Source organism: Calliphora vicina, chromosome 1, assembly GCF_958450345.1.
Source record: "Calliphora vicina chromosome 1, idCalVici1.1, whole genome shotgun sequence".
Lineage (NCBI taxonomy): Eukaryota > Metazoa > Arthropoda > Insecta > Diptera > Calliphoridae > Calliphora > Calliphora vicina.
Window position 1 is genome coordinate 14,052,217 of NC_088780.1, and position 26,172 is coordinate 14,078,388.

General features: G+C 31.5%; 1 protein-coding gene across 5 annotated transcripts in view; it reads left to right on the forward strand.

Annotated features, from left to right (window-relative positions):
• The window catches only part of Efa6 (Exchange factor for Arf 6), an 89,437-nt gene that overhangs the window by 56,561 nt on the left and 6,704 nt on the right, over positions 1–26,172 (forward strand). For 2 of the 5 annotated variants that reach the window (XM_065499092.1, XM_065499091.1), the window contains exons 5-12: positions 8,584–9,719; positions 9,778–9,971; positions 10,038–10,230; positions 10,310–10,485; positions 10,548–10,645; positions 10,713–10,988; positions 17,325–17,462; positions 17,566–17,879. In XM_065499092.1, coding sequence (XP_065355164.1) covers positions 8,584–9,719; positions 9,778–9,971; positions 10,038–10,230; positions 10,310–10,485; positions 10,548–10,645; positions 10,713–10,988; positions 17,325–17,462; positions 17,566–17,879 — 2,525 coding nt within the window. The remainder of the gene's footprint in view (positions 1–8,583; positions 9,720–9,777; positions 9,972–10,037; positions 10,231–10,309; positions 10,486–10,547; positions 10,646–10,712; positions 10,989–17,324; positions 17,463–17,565; positions 17,880–26,172) is intronic. The other 3 variants (XM_065499093.1, XM_065499094.1, XM_065499095.1) reach the window with 3 other exon arrangements.

The following is a 26,172-nucleotide window of genomic DNA, read 5'->3' on the forward strand; positions in this document are numbered from 1 at the left end:
ATTTGATATTTAAAAAAAAGTTTCAAAGATTTCGAAATTATGTTTTTTAGCTTTTGTTGCAAATTCTCCCAAATACATATCGAAATTTCTAAGCCGTAGTGTTGTTTCTTATTTAATGTTTGAATTTCTGTTTAATTTCAATATTAATCAAATGTACTCTACTATTTCTAAACTACACTATACTCTTCAAATGCAAATATTTTTTTACAAAAGCTCTATTTCTATTCTCTTTCTTTCTTTGTTGTTTTCTTTCATACCGTGTTTCTTGTCTATTTTCTATATATTCATCTTGATTTCTACTTTTTTTGTTTACTTTTTTTTTAATTTACTCCTTAAACTAACATAAATATATTTTCGGTTGATTTATTATTATTCAATAACAAAAATTTGTTTTAATTTAATTATTTTTTTATGTTTTTTATATAAAACAAAAATTAAAATATGTCTCTTTCTCTCTATCTATGTGTGTTTATTTACTAATTACTCAATTTTATTCAAATGTTTTGAAAATGTGTTTATGTGTGTGTGTGTGTATTATGTTTTGCCTAAAAAACCAAAAAAAAAAACAAACAAAAAACAAAACATTTTATTTTAGCAATCTTCTTCATCTACTAAAACTTGTATACAATTAACAATTAATAATAATAAAAATAACAATAATACGATTACTGCAACAACAACAACAATACTAACAACGACCTCGGCTACAAGCACAACAACAACATCACCCACAACAATACTATGTGCTTCGCCGGAAGCTCGTAGTCAACGCGATATATTCAATAAACGTCGTCGTAAAGTGAGAATTATTATAACACCAACATCAACAACAACACCCCAATCTCCTACTACTACAACAACAACTATTACTGTAAAGAAAATTGTAGCAACAACTAGTACAGAAGAAGAAGAAGACGACGAAGCAGCAGCAACAACAACAACACCCAATATATCATGTGCAACAACATTATCTTGTATAACAACCACTCAACAACAAGAACAACGACAACAAACACATACAAAAACTTCTTCTAGTCCTACCATACAAAAGGTTGTTGTCACATTTTCCTCTTCTTCTTCTTTTTTTTTACTTAACAAAACGTCATACAAAAAGGAAAAATATAATAATTTTTCTCTATTTTAGAGTAGAGATCTACTGCTACTTACATATTTGTACATTACTTGCGTTTACTTTTCTTTATTAATTAATAAGTTTATTGTATGTATCTTTATTGCTTTTTGTTGCTATTTAAACATGTCTGCAGAATGCTATTTTTTTTTACTTCTTGGAATACAATAGTAACCACTAAGAGGTCATCATCATTAACATCTTCACAATCAGACAATAGTCATTATTTAGTTGATGCAGACTGACTGACACATTCATAGACAATTTATTGGTCATTTAGCAAGCAAGTGAATGACCACACTAAGTTTAAATGCTAAATAACAGAAGAAGATCAATATCTTGATTACTATAGGGAGGGGTTTTACATTATCATCACTATTTGAGGGAAGAAAACTGAAACATTTGAAGGGAAAGGGTTGGAAATCGAATTTTATTATCTAAATTTTATTAATTATGTTGAGGAGATTGTTGTGGAACATCGGTCCGCGATGTGAAGAAAAAAGAGCTCACATAGGTTCCTTTGTGTTACCTGAAAGTAGAAAGTCAGAAAAAGAGGGACAGATAGAAATGAAAAGATAGAAGGGGAAGATTGAAAAGTTAAGAGGAAGTTGTCCGAAGAAAGAGAGAGGGAGGAGATTTTGAAATTGCGTACCAATGAGTTGGCGGTTATTAGGTCACTCTAAAGCCATGGTAGGCGTTCATATTGTTCAGGTTACGATGATTTTTCGTCAAACAACCCGAATGTGGACAAAAGAGCGTCAAAATACACACAATTCATTCAGTTTCTTGATGTTGTTGTGGATATTTTATTTTTTACCCAAAAGAGCACACAAATTAAATGCCTCCTTTTGCCTACCAATGCTCTAAAGAGATCCCCATGTTTGGTTTTTTAACCAATTACTATTCCTTATAAAGGCATTAATGCCCTCTAGCCTCATATTCGAGAGCTCAGAAAGACTATTTAGGGAACGATGTCCCAGGAACCTTAAGCGTAGATCTCCTAATGCTGGACAGTGACAAAGAAGATGAAAAATGGTTTTATCCTCCTCCTCGTTTTGACAACTTCTGCAGAAGTCGTTGTAGGGCAAGCCTGCAAGTGTCCTCGGGTGATCCCCACTACACCACTCAATTGTGTCAAACCAAGAAGATATGTTGTTCGTCCACGATTCAGTCGGGGCCATATCGTTCTGGTTATAGTGTATGTGGGATCACAACCCCATCTTGTCTGAGCGAGCTCATAATAGATGTAACTAATGTGAAGCATGCATTTGGATAACGGATTCTCACATAGGAAATCTGTGTCTACGTCAGGTATCATGGCGCCATTTTGCCCGTTGTGTCTCCGTGTCCCCGTACCCACTTGAGTACGACTGTTGAATGTCTCGCCATCCTGTTCAAGGATGACCGGCATTCCTGGACCAAATTAGATGTTGTGTATGCACCAGTTAGAGATTTTATGGCGGCCTGACGGTCAGTATATATACGAATATCCCTGCCTGATATCTTGTTATAACTGAGCCGCCCTTTTAATGGCTGATATTTCAGCCCGAATAATGCTACATTCATTTGGAAGTCTAAAAGATAGCCTAGTGTCGAATTCCTGAACGTAGACACCTGCGCCAACTCGATCTCCTTTCCTAGAACCGTCTGTATAGACTGAGAGACCCGTTGTGTCATGTAAAGTTCCATTCATTACTTACATATTGAGAAACCGAAATTACACGCCATGAAGTTTTGAAATAACTCGTCACGTAACTAGTTATCATTCTAAATGATGGATAAATTCACTAGTTCGCGATAGTCAACAGTGGGGCAGAATCAAAATTGTTTGGAAATAAATCTGGCATTTCTAAACGGCTCATCCGATCGGGATAAAATTTGACATGGGCGTAGCCAAGGAGTATTCGAGTTTAAGTTATTAAAATGGGCCCTACAAATGATCCAGGAGCGGGGCTATGGGGGCTCAAAGTAGGAAAGCGCTCGGCTAGATCTTGATAAATAGCACATGCTTACATGTGCTATTTATCTCTTATAATCGAGTTATGGGCATTTCAAAATTTAAATTTTAAAATTTTGCCATACCTTGGTGCCCTTTTTAAAAATATACGTCGGATTTTTGGACCGAATGGACTCGAATTTTTTTTGTTGGTTAGATACCTAAATTACAAATAACATACAAAAGATTTCAGAGCAATATCAATTATGGATCCAAAAATAAACGATTTTCAATTTATATATTTAAAAAATAGTTGATTTTTGTTGTTTTTTGGGCGAAAAGGTGACTTAACTATTTTTTTTATTAAAAATAAACTTTCTTGAAGAACATATAACAATTTTATATTTTACTATAAGGTATCTTTACGAAGAACATTTTGGTATAAAAAACATGTCCTATTTTTATACCCTTCACCTTCGTGAGAAGGGTATATATAAGTTTGTCATTCCGTTTGTAATTTCTAAATTTTTCATTTCCGACCCTATAAAGTATATATATTCTGGATCCTTATAGATAGCGGAGTTGATTAAGCCATGTCCGTCTGTCTGTCTGTTGAAATCAATTTTCTGAAGACCCCAGATATCTTTGGGATCGAGAAGTTTGCTATTTAAAATCAGCAAAATCGGTCCATAAATAACGGAGATAAGAGCAAAAAACCGGGACAACCTCGATTTTTGACCTATTTTTTATCTATATCTGGATTACTAAGTCATTAATATAGACAATATGGAATCTAATGATAGATATTTCAAAGTCCATTGCAACGATGTAGATAAGGCTATAGTGAGTTGGACCTACAATGGGTCAAAATCGGGGAAAATATTTTTTAACCCGCATTTTTTTTTCATCAAAAAATTTTTTTGTCATATATTCTTTTTATAAAAAAAAATTAAAAACTAAAAAAAAAAAAATTTAAAAAAATTTGGAAAAAACTTTTTTTAAAAAAATTAAAAAAAAAATTAAATTTTGTTTACCTAAAAATATTTAAAAAAATTATTTTAAAGTATAATTTGGTGAAGGGTATATAAGATTCGGCTCAGCCGAATATAGCTTACTTGTTGGAGTATATTTTTGATGGACGGAGTTTTAAACTGGCATATTTTTGAATCTAATTGAGATATTTTAACGATTATACAGTTAAAATAAGGATACATTCATAAATTTTGTGCATCATCTGACAACAAAATAATGAGGTTATAAAAAAAAAATTCATGATATGGCATCACTGCGATTTACGTAAACAAAAACTTTGACGTACAGAGCAGTGATGCCAACTATGCTTTTTCGAAAGCTTAATTATTATATTGTGTTTTATTACTGGATTTCTAAGCATATACTTTACAACCATTTTGAAGTTTATTATCACAAAAATTTAGCAAGTTTAGGCATAAGAAATTTATAATTAATGACGAACCATTTTAAGTTCCCACCTTCTATTTGTCTGAACATTTTTCTTCTACTCCTTAAAAAAAATAGCATTCTATGAAATCGATAAATACAAAAAATAATAAACATCCATCATTAAATTAAGTCTGCTGCTTTTATCATCAAATATTGCATGCATTTCTTCTTTCTTTTTTGAAACTCAAAATGGCATGCGGTTCTTAATGCACGCTTATAATTTATTAAATATTTTTGTTTTTTGTTGCCTTAAAATTTTTTGATTTTCTCTTTCATTTTTTTCTAACACAAATACACTGGCACCTGTAACACAACAATACTACACCATATACATACATACTTATTTAATATATATTTATGTATAAATATAAAGGAAAATATAATTTTTGTGTATAGAGAAACTAGGTTTGTTTCTTTTTAGAGCCATTTTCATAGAGAAATATACATAGAGCGGAAACTCTGCTGTCAAAGACCTAACTCAGTTGTTAAAAACCTAAGTGGTGAGAATGTATTAGTAAAGAAAAACTATGTGGAAACAAAAACAGCACTCTTATGTGTGATTATTTTAAGTAATTTGTTTCTAGTTTCCGCTCTATGCATATTTCTCTATGGCTATTTTTACTAGTTTAAAAAACAATTGGTATTTTTTTTAAAAATAAAATTAATAACTTATCCCCATTACTGGTTATTTATATAAACATTGGTGATAAACTTTAATCAGACATTGTGAAAATCGGTGTTTTGAAGTAACTTTTTTGGCGTTTTTTTAATTTGTATATAAAATATATAGAGAAAAGCGAGAAAGTTTTGGCAAAAATCTTTTAGTTTTAGTGAGTTATTAGTCAATATAGTAAATTTTTTAAAAAAAAAACTTTTCAAAAATTGATTTCTTTTTTGAAATTTGTATAAATTTTTTTATTAATAACTACTAAAAATTGCATAAATTGTTTATTTTTAGATTTTTTAAAGACAATACACTTTTCCATTAGACTGGTTTCTAATAGAAAAGTGTCTTCTTAAGACAGTTTTCTTATAGAAAAGTGACTTCTTTAGACAGTTTTCTTATAGAAAAGTGTCTTCTTATAGAAAGTTGTCTTCTTAAGACAGTTTTCTTATAGAAAAGTGTCTTCTTAAAACAGTTTTCTTATAGAAAAGTGTCTTCTTAAGACAGTTTTCTTATAGAAAATTGTCTTCTCAAGACAGTTTTCTTATAGAAAAGTGTCTTCTCAAGACAGTTTTCTTATAGAAAATTGTCTTCTCAAGACAGTTTTCTTATAGAAAATTGTCTTCTCAAGACAGTTTTCTTATAGAAAATTGTCTTCTCAAGACAGTTTTCTTATAGAAAATTGTCTTCTCAAGACAGTTTTCTTATAGAAAATTGTCTTCTCAAGACAGTTTTCTTATAGAAAATTGTCTTCTCAAGACAGTTTTCTTATAGAAAATTGTCTTCTCAAGACAGTTTTCTTATAGAAAATTGTCTTCTCAAGACAGTTTTCTTATAGAAAATTGTCTTCTCAAGACAGTTTTCTTATAGAAAATTGTCTTCTCAAGACAGTTTTCTTATAGAAAATTGTCTTCTCAAGACAGTTTTCTTATAGAAAATTGTCTTCTCAAGACAGTTTTCTTATAGAAAATTGTCTTCTCAAGACAGTTTTCTTATAGAAAATTGTCTTCTCAAGACAGTTTTCTTATAGAAAATTGTCTTCTCAAGACAGTTTTCTTATAGAAAATTGTCTTCTCAAGACAGTTTTCTTATAGAAAATTGTCTTCTCAAGACAGTTTTCTTATAGAAAATTGTCTTCTCAAGACAGTTTTCTTATAGAAAATTGTCTTCTCAAGACAGTTTTCTTATAGAAAATTGTCTTCTCAAGACAGTTTTCTTATAGAAAATTGTCTTCTCAAGACAGTTTTCTTATAGAAAATTGTCTTCTCAAGACAGTTTTCTTATAGAAAATTGTCTTCTCAAGACAGTTTTCTTATAGAAAATTGTCTTCTCAAGACAGTTTTCTTATAGAAAATTGTCTTCTCAAGACAGTTTTCTTATAGAAAATTGTCTTCTCAAGACAGTTTTCTTATAGAAAATTGTCTTCTCAAGACAGTTTTCTTATAGAAAATTGTCTTCTCAAGACAGTTTTCTTATAGAAAATTGTCTTCTCAAGACAGTTTTCTTATAGAAAATTGTCTTCTCAAGACAGTTTTCTTATAGAAAATTGTCTTCTCAAGACAGTTTTCTTATAGAAAATTGTCTTCTCAAGACAGTTTTCTTATAGAAAATTGTCTTCTCAAGACAGTTTTCTTATAGAAAATTGTCTTCTCAAGACAGTTTTCTTATAGAAAATTGTCTTCTCAAGACAGTTTTCTTATAGAAAATTGTCTTCTCAAGACAGTTTTCTTATAGAAAATTGTCTTCTCAAGACAGTTTTCTTATAGAAAATTGTCTTCTCAAGACAGTTTTCTTATAGAAAATTGTCTTCTCAAGACAGTTTTCCTATAGAAAATTGTCTTCTCAAGACAGTTTTCCTATAGAAAATTGTCTTCTCAAGACAGTTTTCTTATAGAAAATTGTCTTCTCAAGACAGTTTTCTTATAGAAAATTGTTTTCTCAAGACAGTTTTCTTATAGAAAATTGTCTTCTCAACACAGTTTTCTTATAGAAAATTGTCTTCTCAACACAGTTTTCTTATAGAAAATTGTCTTCTCAACACAGTTTTCTTATAGAAAAGTGTCTTCTCAAGACAGTTTTCTTATAGAAAAGTTTTGTCTTCTCAAGACAGTTTTCTTATAGAAAATTGTCTTCTTTAGACAGTTTTCTTATAGAAAATTGTCTTCTTTAGACAGTTTTCTTATAGAAAATTGTCTTCTTTAGACAGTTTTCTTATAGAAAATTGTCTTCTTTAGACAGTTTTCTTATAGAAAATTGTCTTCTTTAGACAGTTTTCTTATAGAAAATTGTCTTCTTTAGACAGTTTTCTTATAGAAAATTGTCTTCTTTAGACAGTTTTCTTATAGAAAATTGTCTTCTTTAGACAGTTTTCTTATAGAAAATTGTCTTCTTTAGACAGTTTTCTTATAGAAAATTGTCTTCTTTAGACAGTTTTCTTATAGAAAATTGTCTTCTTTAGACAGTTTTCTTATAGAAAATTGTCTTCTCAAGACAGTTTTCTTATAGAAAATTGTCTTCTCAAGACAGTTTTCTTATAGAAAATTGTCTTCTCAAGACAGTTTTCTTATAGAAAATTGTCTTCTCAAGACAGTTTTCTTATAGAAAATTGTCTTCTCAAGAAAGTTTTCTTATAGAAAATTGTCTTCTTCTCAGGACAGTTTTCTTATAGAAAATTGTCTTCTTCTCAGGACAGTTTTCTTATAGAAAATTGTCTTCTTCTCAGGACAGTTTTCTTATAGAAAATTGTCTTTTTCTCAGGACAGTTTTCTTATAGAAAATTGTCTTCTTCTCAGGACAGTTTTCTTATAGAAAATTGTCTTCTTCTCAGGACAGTTTTCTTATAGAAAATTGTCTTCTTCTCAGGACAGTTTTCTTATAGAAAATTGTCTTCTTCTGAAGACAGTTTTCTTATAGAAAATTGTCTTCTTCTCAGGACAGTTTTCTTATAGAAAATTGTCTTCTTCTGAGGACAGTTTTCTTATAGAAAATTGTCTTCTTCTCAGGACAGTTTTCTTATAGAAAAGTGTCTTCTTCTCAGGACAGTTTTCTTACAGAAAAATGTCTTCTTCTCAGGACAGTTTTCTTATAGAAAAGTGTCTTCTTCTCAGGACAGTTTTCATATAGAGAAAAGTGTCATCTCAAAACAGTTTTCTTATAGGGAAAAGTGTCTTCTCAAGACATAAAATTTTTGATTATTTATAAAAATAAGGAAATAATTTAATGAATTTTTGAAATTATTTAAGGGCTTCTATTTAATTTTGATATTTAAAATACAGAAACAATAGAACAAATTAGTTTTAAAGCTAAAAAAAAACATAATAAAAAGCTTTTAATAAATATTCTATTTTTTCACATACTAATATCGTTTTCATAAAATTTTTCTTCTAAACAAAGGCTTCGGATCGTGATCGTATTGTGTGGACCTATAATGCTCCCCTGCAACCGCATCAATTGGCAGCTTTACAGCAACAACAGCAGCAGCAACAACAACAACAGTATTCTACTAACTATGGTTCAAATAATTCTCATAATCATTCACACTCCAGTTCGATAAGTTCATCACCACATCATTCAGCCGGTAGTCCTGCCTCGCCAACCTCGGTATCGAGTTCTGTGATGTCGTCGTCGGGTTCCAAAGGAGCCTTAGGTATTGGTGGTAATTTTACAAATAATAATGGTCATAACTATCAGCAACAACAACAGCAACAGCAACAATATCAGCAATATAATGTCGTTGTTACTAACGGTAGTATAAATAATTCTTGTGGTACTAATAGTATAACAACCAACATGGGTTTATTGCACTGTCCTAATGGCGGTGGCGCTGGTAGTGGTGGTGGTGGTGGTGGTAATAATAGTAGTGGTGGTAATAATAGTTGTACTAACACAAATAATACATTAGGTGGTTGTGGTGGCGGTGCTGGAGGCGGCGGAGGAGATCAAAGTGTCTCCGAAGCTATATCCAATATTTCTAGTCCTGACTATCAGGACGACGATAACTTACTCAGTTCTCGCGATCTTTTAGGCGGTATGATACTTAGTGATCCCAGCGATTCGGATTCAACAATATTGGTTTCTGATGCTGCTGTGCAGCGTCAACAGCAACAACAACAACAAAGACATCACCAACAACAGCAACAAAAGTCATCCGAACACAAAGTTGTTATACAAGTGCGTGGTGCCGACAATGCCGCCAATTCCCATAATTCTCATAATAACAATGGTTCCTCAATGAGATCTCTGGGTTCAGAACATAAAAATTCCGAAGATGAACTTGCCACACTCGCCGAAGATGCTGCTGCTCCCATGCATCAGCAATCGACATCACCAAATAGTAATTCCGGCACTTTGGGCGATGGTCGTGAATCATCGCCGCCCGTATCCGATGATGGCAGCGATGTAGAGTCACTGCATTCGTATCATTATTCTCCTAAGGCTGTGGATATGCCATCGGCAATACGACTGGCTAAAAGACTGTATACTCTTGATGGTTTCAAGAAAAGTGATGTGTCACGCCATTTAAGTAAAAAGTAAGTGGTAAACAAATAAAAGAAAGAATTGTAATTCAAATTAACTCTAATTTTGCAGCAATGACTTCAATCGTGCCGTGGCTGATGAATATTTGAAATATTTCAGTTTCGAAACCAAAACTTTAGATCAATCATTAAGGGAATTTCTGCAACAATTCTCGCTATCGGGTGAAACTCAGGAACGAGAACGTGTTTTAGTGCATTTTTCCAAACGTTATTTAGACTGTAATCCGGGAACATTCAATTCTCAGGGTAAAATTTCTTAGATTACTTACTTAATAAATAAACCTTATTATTTATTAACCGTTTTACCTACAGATGCTGTTCATACTTTAACCTGTGCTATTATGTTGTTAAACACCGATTTACATGGTCAGAATATTGGACGGAAAATGACATGTAATGAATTCATAGAAAATTTGGCTGAACTAAATGATGGCGAAAGCTTTCCCAAAGATGTACTCAAGTATTTATATCAGGCCATCAAATCGCAACCTTTGGAATGGGCACTGTTAGTTTTTTTTTCTTTTTTTCATTATTTTATTATTATTTATTGTTTGTAATTTGTGTATTTGTTTGTTTGTTTTTAGTGATGAGGATCCTTCAGATTTACAGAAACTTCAAGGTGATAATAAAAATCTTCAGCAGAACTCTGGCCAATTGGGTCAAAATCCATTTCTGGATATACCCGAGGCAGCCAATGCTGTGGAATATAAAAAAGGCTATGTTATGCGCAAATGTTGTTACGATGTTAATTATAAGAAAAGTATGCTGATTAAAATTATCTTAAGGTTTTGAAATTAATTAATTTTTGTTTCTATTTTCCAGCTCCTTTTGGCAAACGTTCTTGGAAAATGTTTTATTGTACTCTTAGAGATTTAGTGTTATATTTACATAAGGATGAGCATGGTTTTCGTAAAAGTCAAGTAAGTTTTTTTTTTTTAAATTTTGAAAAGAAAAAGAAAATTTCAATTTCCTTTGTTTTTTTTACAGATGTCCGACAATGTACACAATGCCATACGAATACATCATGCCTTGGCCACAAAGGCCACCGACTATACCAAAAAACAACATGTATTTCGTTTACAGACAGCCGATCAGGCTGAATATCTATTCCAAACTAGTGATTCGAAGGAATTACAGTCGTGGGTAGAAACTATAAATTTTGTATGTGCCGCCTACTCAGCGCCTCCTTTGGAAGGAGGAGTGGGTAGTCAAAAGAGATTCCAAAGACCCCTACTACCCAGTTCGCATACCAAATTGTTATTGGTAAGTATATAATGGGACAAAACTAATTTGTATTTAATTTTAAAAACGATCGAATGTTCAATAAAGCGTCTTCTGCCTTAATATCTATGACAGAGTCTTTGCCAAAGTCTGTTGTGTAGGAGTCTGCCTCAATGTATATGTTACAGTCTGTATGTTATACAAATATTTCATTAGTGGCCTAAAATCTGAAATAATTTTTTAAAAAATTTTAAAATTTTTGTAGTATTTTATTTGTATACTTTTATTAACATAATTTAACGAAAAACAAGTAAGGAAGTATGGTCGGTCAAGCCCGACCATATAATACCCTACACTAAGTAAACGAGCAAAAACATTTTTCTTTTAAAATTTCAATAATTTATATTTTTGAGTGATTTTCGGAAGTGGGCCTTATATGGGGGCTATGACCAATTATGGACCGATCACCATGAAATTAGGTCGTGTGATTTATGTCTCTATGAAAGATTACTATGTTGAATTTTGTGTGTATACCAACATTTTTAAGCGATTTATGCACGTTAAAGTGATTTTCGGAAGCGGGTCTATATGGGAGCTATGACTAATTATGAACCGATCGTAACAAAATTTGGTGACATGAATTTTGTGTATATAAAACTTATTTGGAGTGGAATTTGTGGAGATACATATATAAATTAAACATTTATGACCGATAAAGTCCAATTTCGGGAGGACATTTGTATGGGGGCTAGGTGAAATAGTGGACCGATTTCAGCCAGTTTCAATAGGCTTGGTCCTTGAGCCGAAAAAATAATATGTATCAAATTTCATCGAAATATCTTCAAAATTGCGACCTGTACTCTGCGCACAAGGTTTACAGAAAGTGATTCTAGAAAGTGATTCTAAGTCGATCGGTATACTTTAAGGTGGGTGTTAGACTAATATTTTTGGGCGTTACAAACATCTGCACAAACGCATTATACCCTCCCCACTATGGTGGTGTAGGTTATAACAAAGGACATAATTAATTAAATTCTAAAAATGAGAAAACAAAATTAAAAGATTTCTTTACTACTGCATTGACAAAACAATGGAAACTTAGGTATTATTTTAACAAATATGGTCTGTCTAAACTTTGCAATAACTCAATATTTTGTTGGGTATCCCTTATTTTTTATAACTGCTACACATCGACGATGCATTGAACCAATTAAACAGTCAATGGTCTCCTTTGAAATATTTTGCCATTCCCTTATAATCGCCTCCGATAAATCTTCCTTCCTGGTGTAATTTTGGGTCCATATTTTACAATCTACAATTTCCCATGATTCTAATGTTATTAAACAGTATCGGGAGAACTTGTCCGTTGATAGAAAACCTGGTTCAGGTAGAAGGAATGGTCCACATGACGTTTCTAAAGCCAATAAATAGAAAGCATTTTCAAAAGAGCTCCCAACACATCCGATAGGAAAGCAGTCTGGTTAGCTCAGTACTCGGACTATTTGGTACGAAAAGTTAAAGCCAAATGCAGGTTTAAAAACGTACAAGGTTCATTTAGAAGCCAAAGACAGAGCACGGAAATTGAAGTAAAATTTTATACAAAAACAAGTAAGGAAGTATGGTCGGTCAAGCCCGACCATATAATACCCTACACTAAGTAAAAGATCAAAAACATTTTTCTTTTAAAATTTCAATAATTTATATTTTTGAGTGATTTTCGGAAGTGGGCCTTATATGGGGGCTATGACCAATTATGGACCGATCACCATGAAATTAGATCATGTGATTTATGTCTATATTAAAGTTAAGTATGTTGAATTTTGTGTGTATACCAACATTTTTAAGCGATTTATGCACGTTAAAGTGATTTTCGGAAGCGGGTCTATATGGGAGCTATGACTAATTATGAACCGATCGTAACAAAATTTGGTGACATGAATTTTGTGTATATAAAACTAATTTGGAGTGGAATTTGTGGAGATACATATATAAATTAAACATTTATGACCGATAAAGTTCAATTTCGGGAGGACATTTGTATGGGGGCTAGGTGAAATAATGGACCGATTTCAGCCAGTTTCAATAGGCTTGGTCCTTGAGCCGAAAAAATAATATGTATCAAATTTCATCGAAATATCTTCAAAATTGCGACCTGTACTCTGCGCACAAGGTTTACATGGACAGCCAGCCGACCAGACGACCAGACGGACGGACGGACATCGTTTAATCGACTCAGAAAGTGATTCTAAGTCGATCGGTATACTTTAAGGTGGGTGTTAGACTAATATTTTTGGGCGTTACAAACATCTGCACAAACGCATTATACCCTCGCCACTATGGTGGTGTAGGTTATAACAAACATAATTAATTAAATTCTAAAAATGAGAAAACAAAATTAAAAGATTTCTTTACTACGGCATTGACAAAACAATGGAAACTTAGGTATTATTTTAACAAATATGGTCTGTCTAAACTTTGCCATAACTCAATATTTTGTTGGGTATCCCTTATTTTTTATAATTTTTATATAATTAAAGATTCAATGGTCTCCTTTGAAATATTTTGCCATTCCCTTATAACCGCCTCCGATAAATCTTCCTTCCTGGTGTAATTTTGGGCTCTTATTTTACGATCTACAATTTCCCATGATTCTAATGTTATTAAACAGTATCGCGAGAACTTGTCCGTTGATAGAAAACCTGGTTCAGGTAGAAGGAATGGTCCACATGACGTTTCTAAAGTCAATAAATAGAAAGCATTTTCAAAAGAGCTCCCAACACATCCGGTAGGAAAGCAGTCTGGTTAGCTCAGTACTCGGACTATTTGGTACGAAAAGTTAAAGCCAAATGTAGGTTTAAAAACATACAAGGTTCAGTTAGAAGCCAAAGTCAGAGCACGGAAATTGAAGTAAAATTTTATACAAAAAATATACCTGCTGCATAATGGATGACGAAACGTACGTATGGAAAATTTTTCCTGGTGAATATTTTTATGTTGCTGATGCTCGAGGGAATGTTGTATAAACGTTTAGGACCCAAAAGCAGAAAATTTTCCCAAAAAAGTTTTTGGTATGGCAAGCAATATGCAGTTGCGACAAAAGAAGTCAAATATTTGTTACAAAGGGCTCTATAAATACCGAAATTTACATCAAGGAATGTTTACAAAAGAGGATGCTTCCATTCATAAGACTTCTTAATGTGTCCACTTATTTTTGGACTGATTTGGCATCCTGTCACTATGGTAAGCAAGGTCTTGAGTGGTAAAAGAACAATAATGTGGAATTTGTACCAAAAGAGGCCAATTCTCCAAACTGCCTGTAGCTAAGGCCAGTGAAGAGATATTGGTCTCTTGTTAAAAGAGAATTAAAGAGCACAAAAGAGGTGTCCAAAAGTGTGGTCGATTTTAAACGGAGACGGATTTGGATCCGCTTTAATTTGTCTCAATATGTCTGCGTAGGTTGTCTCATCTTTTGCCGAAATTATCATAGTATCGTTTCTCTTTAGGGGTTTTCTCTTTCGCTGTACTGCCTTCCATGTCTTGGAGTCCTCGCTCAGGGAGACTCTCTGTTTAGGTTTCTTCAATCTAGAGGTGGATTTTTTACTTCTTTTCGATAATTGATTAAATGGCGATTCTTCTCCCTGGTATCTACCTCTTTTGAAGTCATTTTCAAGTGCGACTTTTGGGCTTGTCTGGGGCGTTTTGCGACATTTTATCTCTGGCCTTGTTGTACATTGCCTTTATGGCTCTCGCTTGCTCCTTTATAGTATGATGTACATTATTTTTACCCTTCATAAATGTTAATAACTGTGTTATCATGTTTCCTAGCTCTGAGGAAGGCGTCTCGCTTGGTGTTGGAGTGATTTGTGTTTTTGGTGGTGACCTCGCTAATCCGGAGTTTTTCCAAAATGGGTTTTCCGCATTCCACGGTATTTTATCCTTGGTATTGCCTGTAGCTTTAGATTATCACCCCTATCGCGAATCAATATTTCACATGAGATATGTTCCCATTTTTCGTTCATAAACTTTGTTCACGTGAAAAAATTCTCCATGTTGTGAAATTTTTAGATGAAATTTTGTAAACAATAAACAGCTGCTACGAACAAAATCAACTATTGTGAATGAAAAGTTTAGGGGAATATCACGATAGCAATTTTCCCTTCGAGGGAAATGGATATTTCATGGGAACACAAATTTCACATGTTTTTCACGATAGGGGTGTATATTTTAGCCTGTTGTATTACAGTAGTCTGATTTCGAAGACTGAGAGCCCGCTTTCACACTATCTAATGTCGTCGGTACTGGGGTTATTAGTACCGACAATCTTGTTCCATATTGTTCAGGGGTTATTTCAGCCGCTCCTACCCTGCAAACAGACGCTGACCAGGGAACCACCCATATGTATACCGTCGCACCTTGAGATTTGTTTTGATTTGGGATCCACGAAGTCGTCATTCTTCCAGTTACTCTTCTATAGAGAGTTCCCTTGTGGATGGATACCTAATTAAGGGCGGTATCCTCGCCCTGTCAGAAGACTTCGCCCAGCTCTACTACTTCTTTAGTATGATCTCCATACCTGCCAAAACTAGGCTCTGCGGGGTCATTACTCTCGTTATCCTCTCCAGATGATACCCTATGTGAGAGTCGTTTGTCAGAGTCTAAATCATAGTCTACGACAGAGTCTTTGTCGGAGTCTTAGACAGAATCTGTGTCGGAGACTAAAAAAGAAGGAGTCTAAGTTTTCGAAATTAAATACATTTTATCTATTAACCATTCCTTTTATGAATTCATTATGAATTAATTCATATGCCTAATTCCTTTGAGAATTCATTATGAATTAATTCACCGGTGAATGAATTCTAATTAAATAAATGCCTTTAAATTAAGTTAAAGAATTAGATGTTGGGAATAGATTCATGGATTCTCAGGAGCTCAGATACCAGTGTCTTTATCAGAGAGAATTTAAGTCTGAGTTAGGGTTTTTAATTTTCCGACCTTTATTGATTCCCGGGAAACGGGAAATTTTTTTCTACATTTCCGGGTACCCGGCTATTCCCGAAATATATAATGATACTATAAATTAGGAATATTATAGCCAAATTTCATATAAAAACTTAGTGTTTTAATTATTAAATATCAGATCTACGAATTTATTAATAAAATTTGAGCTTAATTCACTAAAATCTTAATCCGTAATTAAAAAATGTCAGCCTTTCTTTCATTCCATAAATCCCTTCCTAATACTATTTAATTTTTTAGATTCATTCCAAACCTTTGTTTAAACTGAATTAATTTTAAAGTTAATTAATAACAGAATTTATTCAAACTTTGAATGATTAAATTTTTGTTAAATCAAATCATTTCCAAAATTAATTGAAAAAATTGTCTTAAACCTTTTTGTACTAGATTTTAATTGAAGAAAAATTTAATCATTTAATAAATTTTTCAAGTTATTTTGTTATGGATTTGAAGAAGAAATTTAAAGAAATTAGAACGATTCAATAAGAAATAAATTCTATAAATAATGAATTCTCTTTTTAAATTTTCATACGAAAAACCCCAGATAAATAATAATAATAAGCGGTCTATTATTGCCAAGATATATGCAAAAAACTTTTCACTGTTTTTTGTTAAAAAAAAGGAGTTCTAATTTGTTTTCTATGTATTTTCGTCAGTTTTTAATTCCCGGGATTCCCGACTAAAAATCCCGGGAATCGGGTAGTGAAAAAAAATTGGCAAAATTCCCGGGAAATTTGTACCGGGAATTCTCGGGATAAAAACCCTAGTCTGAGTCTAAGTCAGAGCCTAAGTCAGAGTTTTTGTCGGAGTGTATGCCTGAGTCTAAAGTCAAAGTCTATGTCAGAGTCTATATCAAATGCCTGCGTACTAAACCACACCACCATTCTTTAGATTCTCATCCCCGCGGAACTGTCATTCGGTTTTACTTCGTGGGGGGTTAATATCATTTTACTTCTTGATGGGCTAATCTCATTTTATTACTCCCACTAATTCAGGAGAGCCTATTTGTTTCCTATTTGCGTCTTGTTTCTGGTAACATTAGTGGGTGGTTCACAATGTATATAAATATTTTCATTGCCTCCTAGTTACTTTCGTTCGAAACATAACTCCGATCACGTTTTCGGCTGACTGGTTTTCGCACAACATAGCTACAGTTGAAGCCTTTGGCTTATAAAGCGCGGACATTTGAAAACGACATGTTCCGCTGTTTCATCTTCGTTTGTACATTCCATACAGCTAGGTGAACTGTCATGATCATGACTGCCATGTCAAAATCTAAGTCGCTATATCAGAGTCTATATTAGATACAATATCGGAGATTAATTTTTAATTTTCCATATTTATTCTCCTTTATATTTGCAGAAAGAACAATTGGAGTCACATGAACAGCAATTAAATAAATTGGAGAATACAATATTAGAACATAAAAAGGGCCCTATACCCTCTAAAGGTTTAGCTTTACAAAACTACAAAGAAAAGGAACTATTTTTACAATATGAGGTAAGTAAAAAACAAAATTTAATGCTTTTAAGTTAACCCAAACCAAAAATCATAGAATTCTAATTAAAACATTAACATAAAATATCATTTGTATAATTTGTAGGTACGTCGCTACAAGGCGTATGTGTCAATTTTAACAGCTAAACTCTTAGCTGATCAACAACAATTCGAATTGCAGCAGTGTAATCAATTGAACGAAGAGGATACCGATAAATTCTTTAAAACTCAGGTTGTCGCCACACAACCCATATGTTTACAACCAATGCCAACGTCTTCAGCAGCACCAAATAGTATTAATGCTAATGAGCAGCAACTGCAACTGCAGCAGCAGCAGCAACTTCAACAATCATCACAATCTCAACCTCAATTGCAACAGCAGCAACAACAACAACAACCAGCAGCAGCATCTGGAAACAGGTACAGTAGTAGTAATCGAGCAACCATTTATCGCTCAGATCGTAATGATCAACAACAAGATCTTGGCTGACGCGTAATGGGAGTTTTCTCAGCTTGTGTGGTCTAAATGTTGTGCTAATTATTATGACTTTCTTTCTTTTTTTTTTTTTTGTTGTTTTAAATTCCTTTTTTTTTGTTTGTTTTTTTTTTGTATGGGTTTTTATTATTGTTTTATGTTTGGTTTTCCCCCCAATCATTTCGTCGATATCAATCAACCAGGTTGTTTTGAAAACAAAAATAAATCAAACGAAATTCAGTACCTTCGTTTTTACGTCCATTTGTCTTTTTAAACATTTATATCATAACAAAAATATATCATAAAAAATGTGTGATTATTTTTTTATTTGTTTTATTTTTTGGTTAAAAGGTTTCATCAATAGCCTATAAATATTTTAATCAAGAAACAAAGTTTTTAATTTAGTTTATAGTGTTTGAAATAGCCGGTAGTCTTTATTACATAGATTTGAGGCAATTGCTTTAATAACTCTAATGAAATTTGTATTTTATGTGAAGTATAAAATAAGTAGGATTGTTGTAGCAGTATAAAGGAGTTAGTTAGTTGTGTGTGTAAAGTTATAAAACTTTCAAGATTATTTTTTCTTTTAGATTTCAAATCAAAAGAAAATTAAATTAGGAAAGTAATGAAAAAAGATTTGTTTTTTTAAATATCTTTTATGATGGCAGAAACATTCATGTTTAGGAAGTATTTTCCAAAATTGTTTGCACATATAATTTTAGTTTTTTTTAATTTTTTTCAATTTCATTTATTATTTTTTTATTTTTCAAAATATTTTTAGTTTTAAACAGCCTGTACATTAAAATATGCCAATTAATTATAAAATACAATTTAATTGTGATCATTTAAATAATTTTGAAATTTAACATGTGAATTTTTGTTCCATATACATTAGAGTGCTCCAAGATGGACGAAAAAAACTTTCTAGGTACAGGCCGTCCCCCCCTCTAGAATTGTTCTATGTATTGTAGAAACACGTTGTGTAAAATATTAGGATGATAGGATAACGTTAACTGGTGGCGCAACGACGCTGAAGTTTTGAGGTGCATTTACAAGGGGAAAATATGCAATTTTTTCAGTTTTTGTAAAAATTTTGCCATTAAATAATGACTTTTACAATTTAATTTAAAAGAATCGAAATGTGTACGTAATTGTCGTTATAATAAGATATAAAAGACAAAAATTGGTGAAAAAATGTTAAAGTTATTAAAAAATCGCCAGGCCATTAACGTGTCTCAGGCCACTAGAACAAGAAATTTATGAACAAAATTAACATATTTTGAGAAATATTAAAATAAAAGCCCATTTTTACTTAAAATATATCCATATTTACTTGTATATGAGTTTTTGTCCTCGTAGGATACCGTTAACCTATTCGCAGGTATGACCAAAAAAATTAAATTTTTTTAACGGCAGTTTCAAAACTCCAATTTCAAATTTTTAAAAATTTTGTTAAACAAATTTCAGAATTTTTTGATCATCACATGGGGATTTATTGACAACATAATAGGGAATAAAAATGTGAAAAAAGTATGTCAATACCTCCCATAGTTTTTCCGTACCTGCGATATAAATTTTGCGATTTTCGAGAAAAACTAATTTTTTGGCCATATTTTGGGGAATGACCAGAATTTCCTTACTGTAATGATTTTTAAGTAAAAGCTATTCAGAATAATATAGTCCAGGTAATTTTAAATATAGTCTGAAAGTTTTACTAAAATCGGAAAACCTTAACCCTTAAATCGTGAAGGTCAAATGTAAATTTTTTCAATATTTGGAATTTCTCATGGAAAGATAGGGAAATATTATATATTTTTGGGCCGAATTTGATGAAACTTAAGAAAAATATAAAATGAAGTCTAGTATTCACAATAACAGTACAAAGATGGAAATTAACCAGTAAGAGTACTTGGGGTCAAAATGAATGTGTTTTTCGTGATTTTAAAAGTTGAGGGTCATTTGGACCCCAAGTGCTATTAAGGGTTAATTTCCATTTTTGTACCGTTATTGTGAATACTAGACTTCATTTTATATTTTTCTTAAGTTTCATCAAAATCGGCCCAAAAATATATAATATTTCGCTATCTTTCCACGAGAAATTCCAAATATTGAAAAAATTGACCTTTGACCTTCACGATTTAAGGGTTAAAGTTTTCCGATTTTAGTAAAACTTTCAGACTATATTTAAAATTACCTGGACTATATTATTCTGAATAGCTTTTACTTAAAAATCATTACAGTAAGGAAATTCTGGTCATTCCCCAAAATATGGCCAAAAAATTAGTTTTTCTCGAAAATCGCAAAATTTATATCGCAGGTACGGAAAAACTATGGGAGGTATTGACATACTTTTTTCACATTTTTATTCCCTATTATGTTGTCAATAAATCCCCATGTGATGATCAAAAAATTCTGAAATTTGTTTAACAAAATTTTTAAAAATTTGAAATTGGAGTTTTGAAACTGCCGTTAAAAAAATTTAATTTTTTTGGTCATACCTGCGAATAGGTTAACGGTATCCTACGAGGACAAAAACTCATATACAAGTAAATATGGATATATTTTAAGTAAAAATGGGCTTTTATTTTAATATTTCTCAAAATATGTTAATTTTGTTCATAAATTTCTTGTTCTAGTGGCCTGAGACACGTTAATGGCCTGGCGATTTTTTAATAACTTTAACATTTTTTCACCAATTTTTGTCTTTTATATCTTATTATAACGACAATTACGTACACATTTCGATTCTTTTAAATTAAATTGTAAAAGTCATTATTTAATGGCAAAATTTTTACAAAAACTGAAAAAATTGCATATTTTCCCCTTGTAAATGCACCTCAAAACTTCAGCGTCGTTGCGCCACCAGTTAACGTTATCCTGTCATCCTAATATTTTACACAATATGTTTCTACAATACATAGAACAATTCTAGAGGGGGGGACGGTCAAAATTCACAATTTTATTTTTTTGGAGCACTCTAATATACATACATAATTGTATGGCTATATTATTATTTCTCTATTTCTATCCTTGTAAAAATGCATAAATATTTTTCTTTGAATATTTTTGTTTCATTGCCAAAATTTTATTTAAGTTTTGGTTGCAATCATTATTTGTTTTAATGTGTACTTATATGGCAAATATCTCTTTTCCCGTTATGTCACAAGTTTTGTGAGAAAATATATATTTTTTAATAAAGTACCTTTTTACAAAATAAAGTTTGAAAGAGTACCTTTTCCACAATTTTGAATAAATAGGCCTGTCACAGAATTCCATTCCGATCGAAAGTGGAATTAATTCCGTAATTTGCTTCTTCACAAAAAGTAAAACGAAAATTTCTTTCGGAATGAAACCACTTTCAGTTTTCAAAGTGGAATTGATATTTGTTTGTAATTATTTGATTTTCTTAAAATTTTAATAAATTTCTGTACCAAAAACTTCACTTTTGTTTTAATATAAAAAAGCCTGTCAAATTAAAATCTGAAATACAGAATTAAATTAAATATTTTTTGAATTAACAAATTACACGGAATCTGAACAACCTAAAACGAAATCGATCGGAATAAAAACTACGGAATTGAAACCATTCCGAACGAAATGTGTGACAGGCCTGAAAGTATCCTTTTTCAAAGTAAATTTTTAAAAAAGAGAACTTTTACTAAAAATCAAAACAAAAAAAAAATTTAAATTTAAAAAAAAATAATTCGAAAAAGTTTTTTTTTTCCAAAAAATGAAAAAAACAACTGGAAAAAAAATAAATTTTGTTTATCTAAAAATATTTAAAATTTTTATTTTGAAGTATAATTTGGTGAAGGGTATATTATATTCGGCACAGCCAAATATACAGTGGTTGACAAAACAATGGAAACTTTTCCAAATATTTCATTAGTGGCCTAAAATCTGAAATAATTTTTTTAACAAATTTTAACATTTTTGTAGTATTTTATTTGTATACTTTTATTAACTTAATTTAACAAAAAACAAAGGACATAATTAATTAAATTCTAAAAATGAGAAAACAAAATTAAAAGATTTCTTTATTACGGCATTGACAAAACAATGGAAACTTAGGTATTATTTTAACAAATATTGTCTGTCTAAACTTTGCAATAACTCAATATTTTGTTGGGTATCCCTTATTTTTTATAACTGCTACACATCGACGATGCATTGAACCAATTAAAGAGTCAATGGTCTCCTTTAAAATATTTTGCCATTCCCTTATAACCGCCTCCGATAAATCTTCCTTCCTTGTGTAATTTTGGGTCCTTATTTTACGATCTACAATTTCCCATAGATTTTCTATGGGATTGAGATCTGGCGATTGGGCAGGCCACTTCAAAACACGTACCTCGTTGGATTGTAATCACTCGGTTACAACCCTAGAGGTGGGTTTCGGGTCATTGTCGTGTTGGAATCTCCAAACTAGGGGCAGGCATATTTTCCTCAGCGTATGGATACATAACATCGTTTAATATGGTTCTGTGTCCTATACCTGTCATGGTATCTTTTATAATATGAAAAACATCCCCATATCATAATATTGCCACCGCCAAACTTTACAGTCTTATTTGTGTTCTTTGGATCTAATCTTTTTCCCTTTGGTCGTCTTACAAATGTTCTCCCATCACTGCCTCATAGATTGTATTTGGATTCGTCTGAAAAGAGGACAGTATTCCATTTCTGTATCGACCAGTTTAAATGATCCCTGGCAAATTGTAGACGAGCAGAACGGTTCTTTTTAGAAATGAGTGGTTTTTCACAGGACGATAGCAACCAAGACCAGCCTCATTTGCCCTGCGACTAACTGTTCAGGTACTTATTTCTAATTTTAGGCTATTAACAACCTCTCGAGGAGTTATTTTTGGGAATTTCTTGAACTCTCTCGCTATTAAATTATCTTGTCTAGGAGTAGTCTTACGAGGTCTTCCACCTAAATGTTGAGTTTTTACAGAACCGGTCACACGAAATTTCTTTATAATTTTTGAAACTGCTGATTTATTTATTGAATATTTGTCACAGATACTTTTTTGTTTTAAATCAGCTTTAATCAGCGTTAATTATTTTATTTTTTAAGTCTTCACAAATCTTAACTTTAGCCATTTTCGTTAACTTTGAAAAAAAGCAATTATGCGAAAAACTTAGAAAAAGAAATTGGGAAAAATTACCAGAATTTAAAAATAAAATAAAATAACTGTAAACAGGATGCTTTTTACATCGTTCTTTTAAATATTATTTTCATTTTACACTTCTTTCTTGCTGAAGTTTAAAAGTTTCCATTGTTTTGTCAGTAGCGAAATAGTGAATATTTTTAATTTTGTTCCCTTTTTTCAGAATATAATTAATTATGTTGTTTGTTTTTCATTTAATTTATATAAATAAAACTATACAAGTAAAATACTAAAAAAAAATTTTATTTAAAAAAAATATTTTAAATTTTGGGCTACATATGGAATATTTGGAAAAATTTCCATTGTTTTGTCAACCACTGTAGCTCTCTTACTTGTTTAAAAAGTACTTTTCTAAAATATTGTTAAAAAAAGTACTTTTGTAAAAAATATTTTAAACAGAATATCAAAATTAAAATTTTTAAAAAATATTTTTTAAAAATTAATTTTTTAAAAGACTAGTAAGGAGCTAAAGATTGGTGAACAAAAAAAAATATGGGGAAACAAAATTTTTTCCTGGAAAAAAATGTTATGCACTGAGATCGAAAAATTCTTAACATACATAAATGTAAATAAAAATACAGTTTTGATTGAAATTATTATTACAATTTTCCAAAAATATTATTGTTATAGTTCTAATCAATAGTGATGAATTTTTGAAACTTTTCCGGAAACATTTCCATTAAGGTTTTTATAGAGCTTTCTGTCACTTTGTTCGAACAGGTTGTTCATCTCCGTTTAAAATCTACCACTCTTTTAGACACCTTTTTTTGTGCTCTTCCATTCTCTTTTAACAAGAGGCCAATATCTCTCTACTGGTCTTAGCTCCAGGCAGTTTGGGGAATTGGCCTCTCCTGCTACAATTATTGTTCTTTTACCACTCAAGACCTTGCTTACCATAGTGACAGGATGCCAAATCAGGTACACATTAAAAAAATAAGTGTACACATTAAGAAGTCTTATGAATGGAATCATCCCATTTTGTAAATATTCCTTGATGTAAATTTGTAACAAATGTTTGGATTCTTTTGCCGCAATTGCATATTGCTTGCCATACCAAGAACTTTTTGGGAAAATTTTCTGCTTTTGGGTCCTAAACTTTTCTACAGCATTCCCTCGAGCATCAGCTACATAAAAAAATTTCCACGGAACATACGTTTCGTCAGCCATTATGCAGCAGTTATATTTTTTGTATAAAATTTGACATCAATTGACTTCAAGTTTTAATAAAAAACGTGTGTTAAGAGTTTTTCGATCTCAGTCCTTAATAAAAAATATGGATGAAAAAATGTTTGGGGTAAAAAATTTTGTTGGTGAATTTGTTATAAATTTTCCATTAAAGATATTAGTTGCTTCCGTTCCACTTAATCTTAAAATCGGACATGTCCTGGTTCTTAAATTCTTTTTTTTTACAGCAGCCCAATACCTATTCACAAGCCGAAGTTTTGAACAGTTGGGTGGATTTGCCTCCCGTGATACAAAATTCATATTATTGTTTGAATAGTGGCATGATGCCAAATCGGGCCAGAAATATGCTGTTTTAAGAAAGACAAAAGCCATTTTTCCGTAATATATGTTTCTGTGTTTATCATAAATTTGTTTCTTTTGCCACAATTGTAAATGGTTTGACACATAAGAAACTTCTTGTGGAATTTTGTTTGTTTTTTGTCCGGTATTGTTCCTGAACATTACCTTGTCCATCATCTACATAAAAATCTTGAAACGGATATTCTGAAAAGTCTGCCTCATCAAGTAAGCTTCGTTGTCCATCACACCACAGTTGTATTTTTTCATAAAATTTTAAATCAATATTTTCGCTCCCTTTTTTTATACCCTTCACCTTCGTGAGAAGGGTATATATAAGTTTGTCATACCGTTTGTAATTTCTAAATTTTTCATTTCCGACCCTATAAAGTATATATATTCTGGATCCTTATAGATAGCGGAGTCGATTAAGCCATGTCCGTCTGTCTGTCTGTCTGTTGAAATCAATTTTCTGAAGACCCCAGATATCTTCGGTATCCAAATCTTCAGACATGCTTTCGAGAAGTTTGCTATTTAAAATCAGCAAAATCGGTCCATAAATAACGGAGATATGAGCAAAAAACCGGGACATCCTAGATTTTTGATCTATATCTGGATTACTAAGTCATTAGTATAGACAATATGGATATCTAATGATAGATATTTCAAAGTCCATTGCAACGATTTAGATAAGGTAGATATAGTAAGTTTGACCTAAAATGGGTCAAAATCGGGGAAAATATTTTTTAACCCGAATTTTTTTTTATCAAAAAATTTTTTTGTCATAAATTTTTTTTACAAAAAAAAAAAATTTAAAAAATTTTTAAAAAATTTGGAGAAAAAAAAATTGAAAAATTTTGAAAAACAATAAAAAAAAATTTGGTTTACCTAAAAATATTTAAACAAATTTATTTTAAAGTATAATTTGGTGAAGGGTATATAAGATTCGGCACAGCCGAATATAGCTCTCTTACTTGTTTGCTTCTAAGTTCTTTAAATCATTGCAATCTGGCAATTTTTGAACTTTATACGAATTCAACCCAGCAACCCAGCCTTAGCAATATCTGTCAGACCTATTTTCTTCCTGATTCAGGGGGGTTACTCTGTATTGCGATGCAAGTTCGATGCGAAAGGTAAATGCGATAAGAATACAATTTAGTACTCTGTATCGTCTACGCAAACGCTTTCGCAAAATAAGTTGAAAAATAAGCAACACTGGTACCACAAAATAGACAATAGCGAAATGAAATGTCAAAACTTGTAAATAAAAATATTTTAAACACATTTGTTTGCGATGCGAAAACGGAGTAGAGGGTACCAATTGTTCAGTTTTTCTTTCGCATCGCAATAGAGAGGATTTCTTTCAATGTTCAAGTCTTCCTCATACGGTTTAATGGCTTTTGAAATAGTATGACGATGAACCTTCAGATTACAAATATATTTTGAAAAAGGATAGTTTTTCTAAAAAAAAATTTATAAAAAGTACCTTTTTCAAAAATAAATTTTCAAAAAGTTCCACCATTATAAAAAAAAATAAATTAAAAAA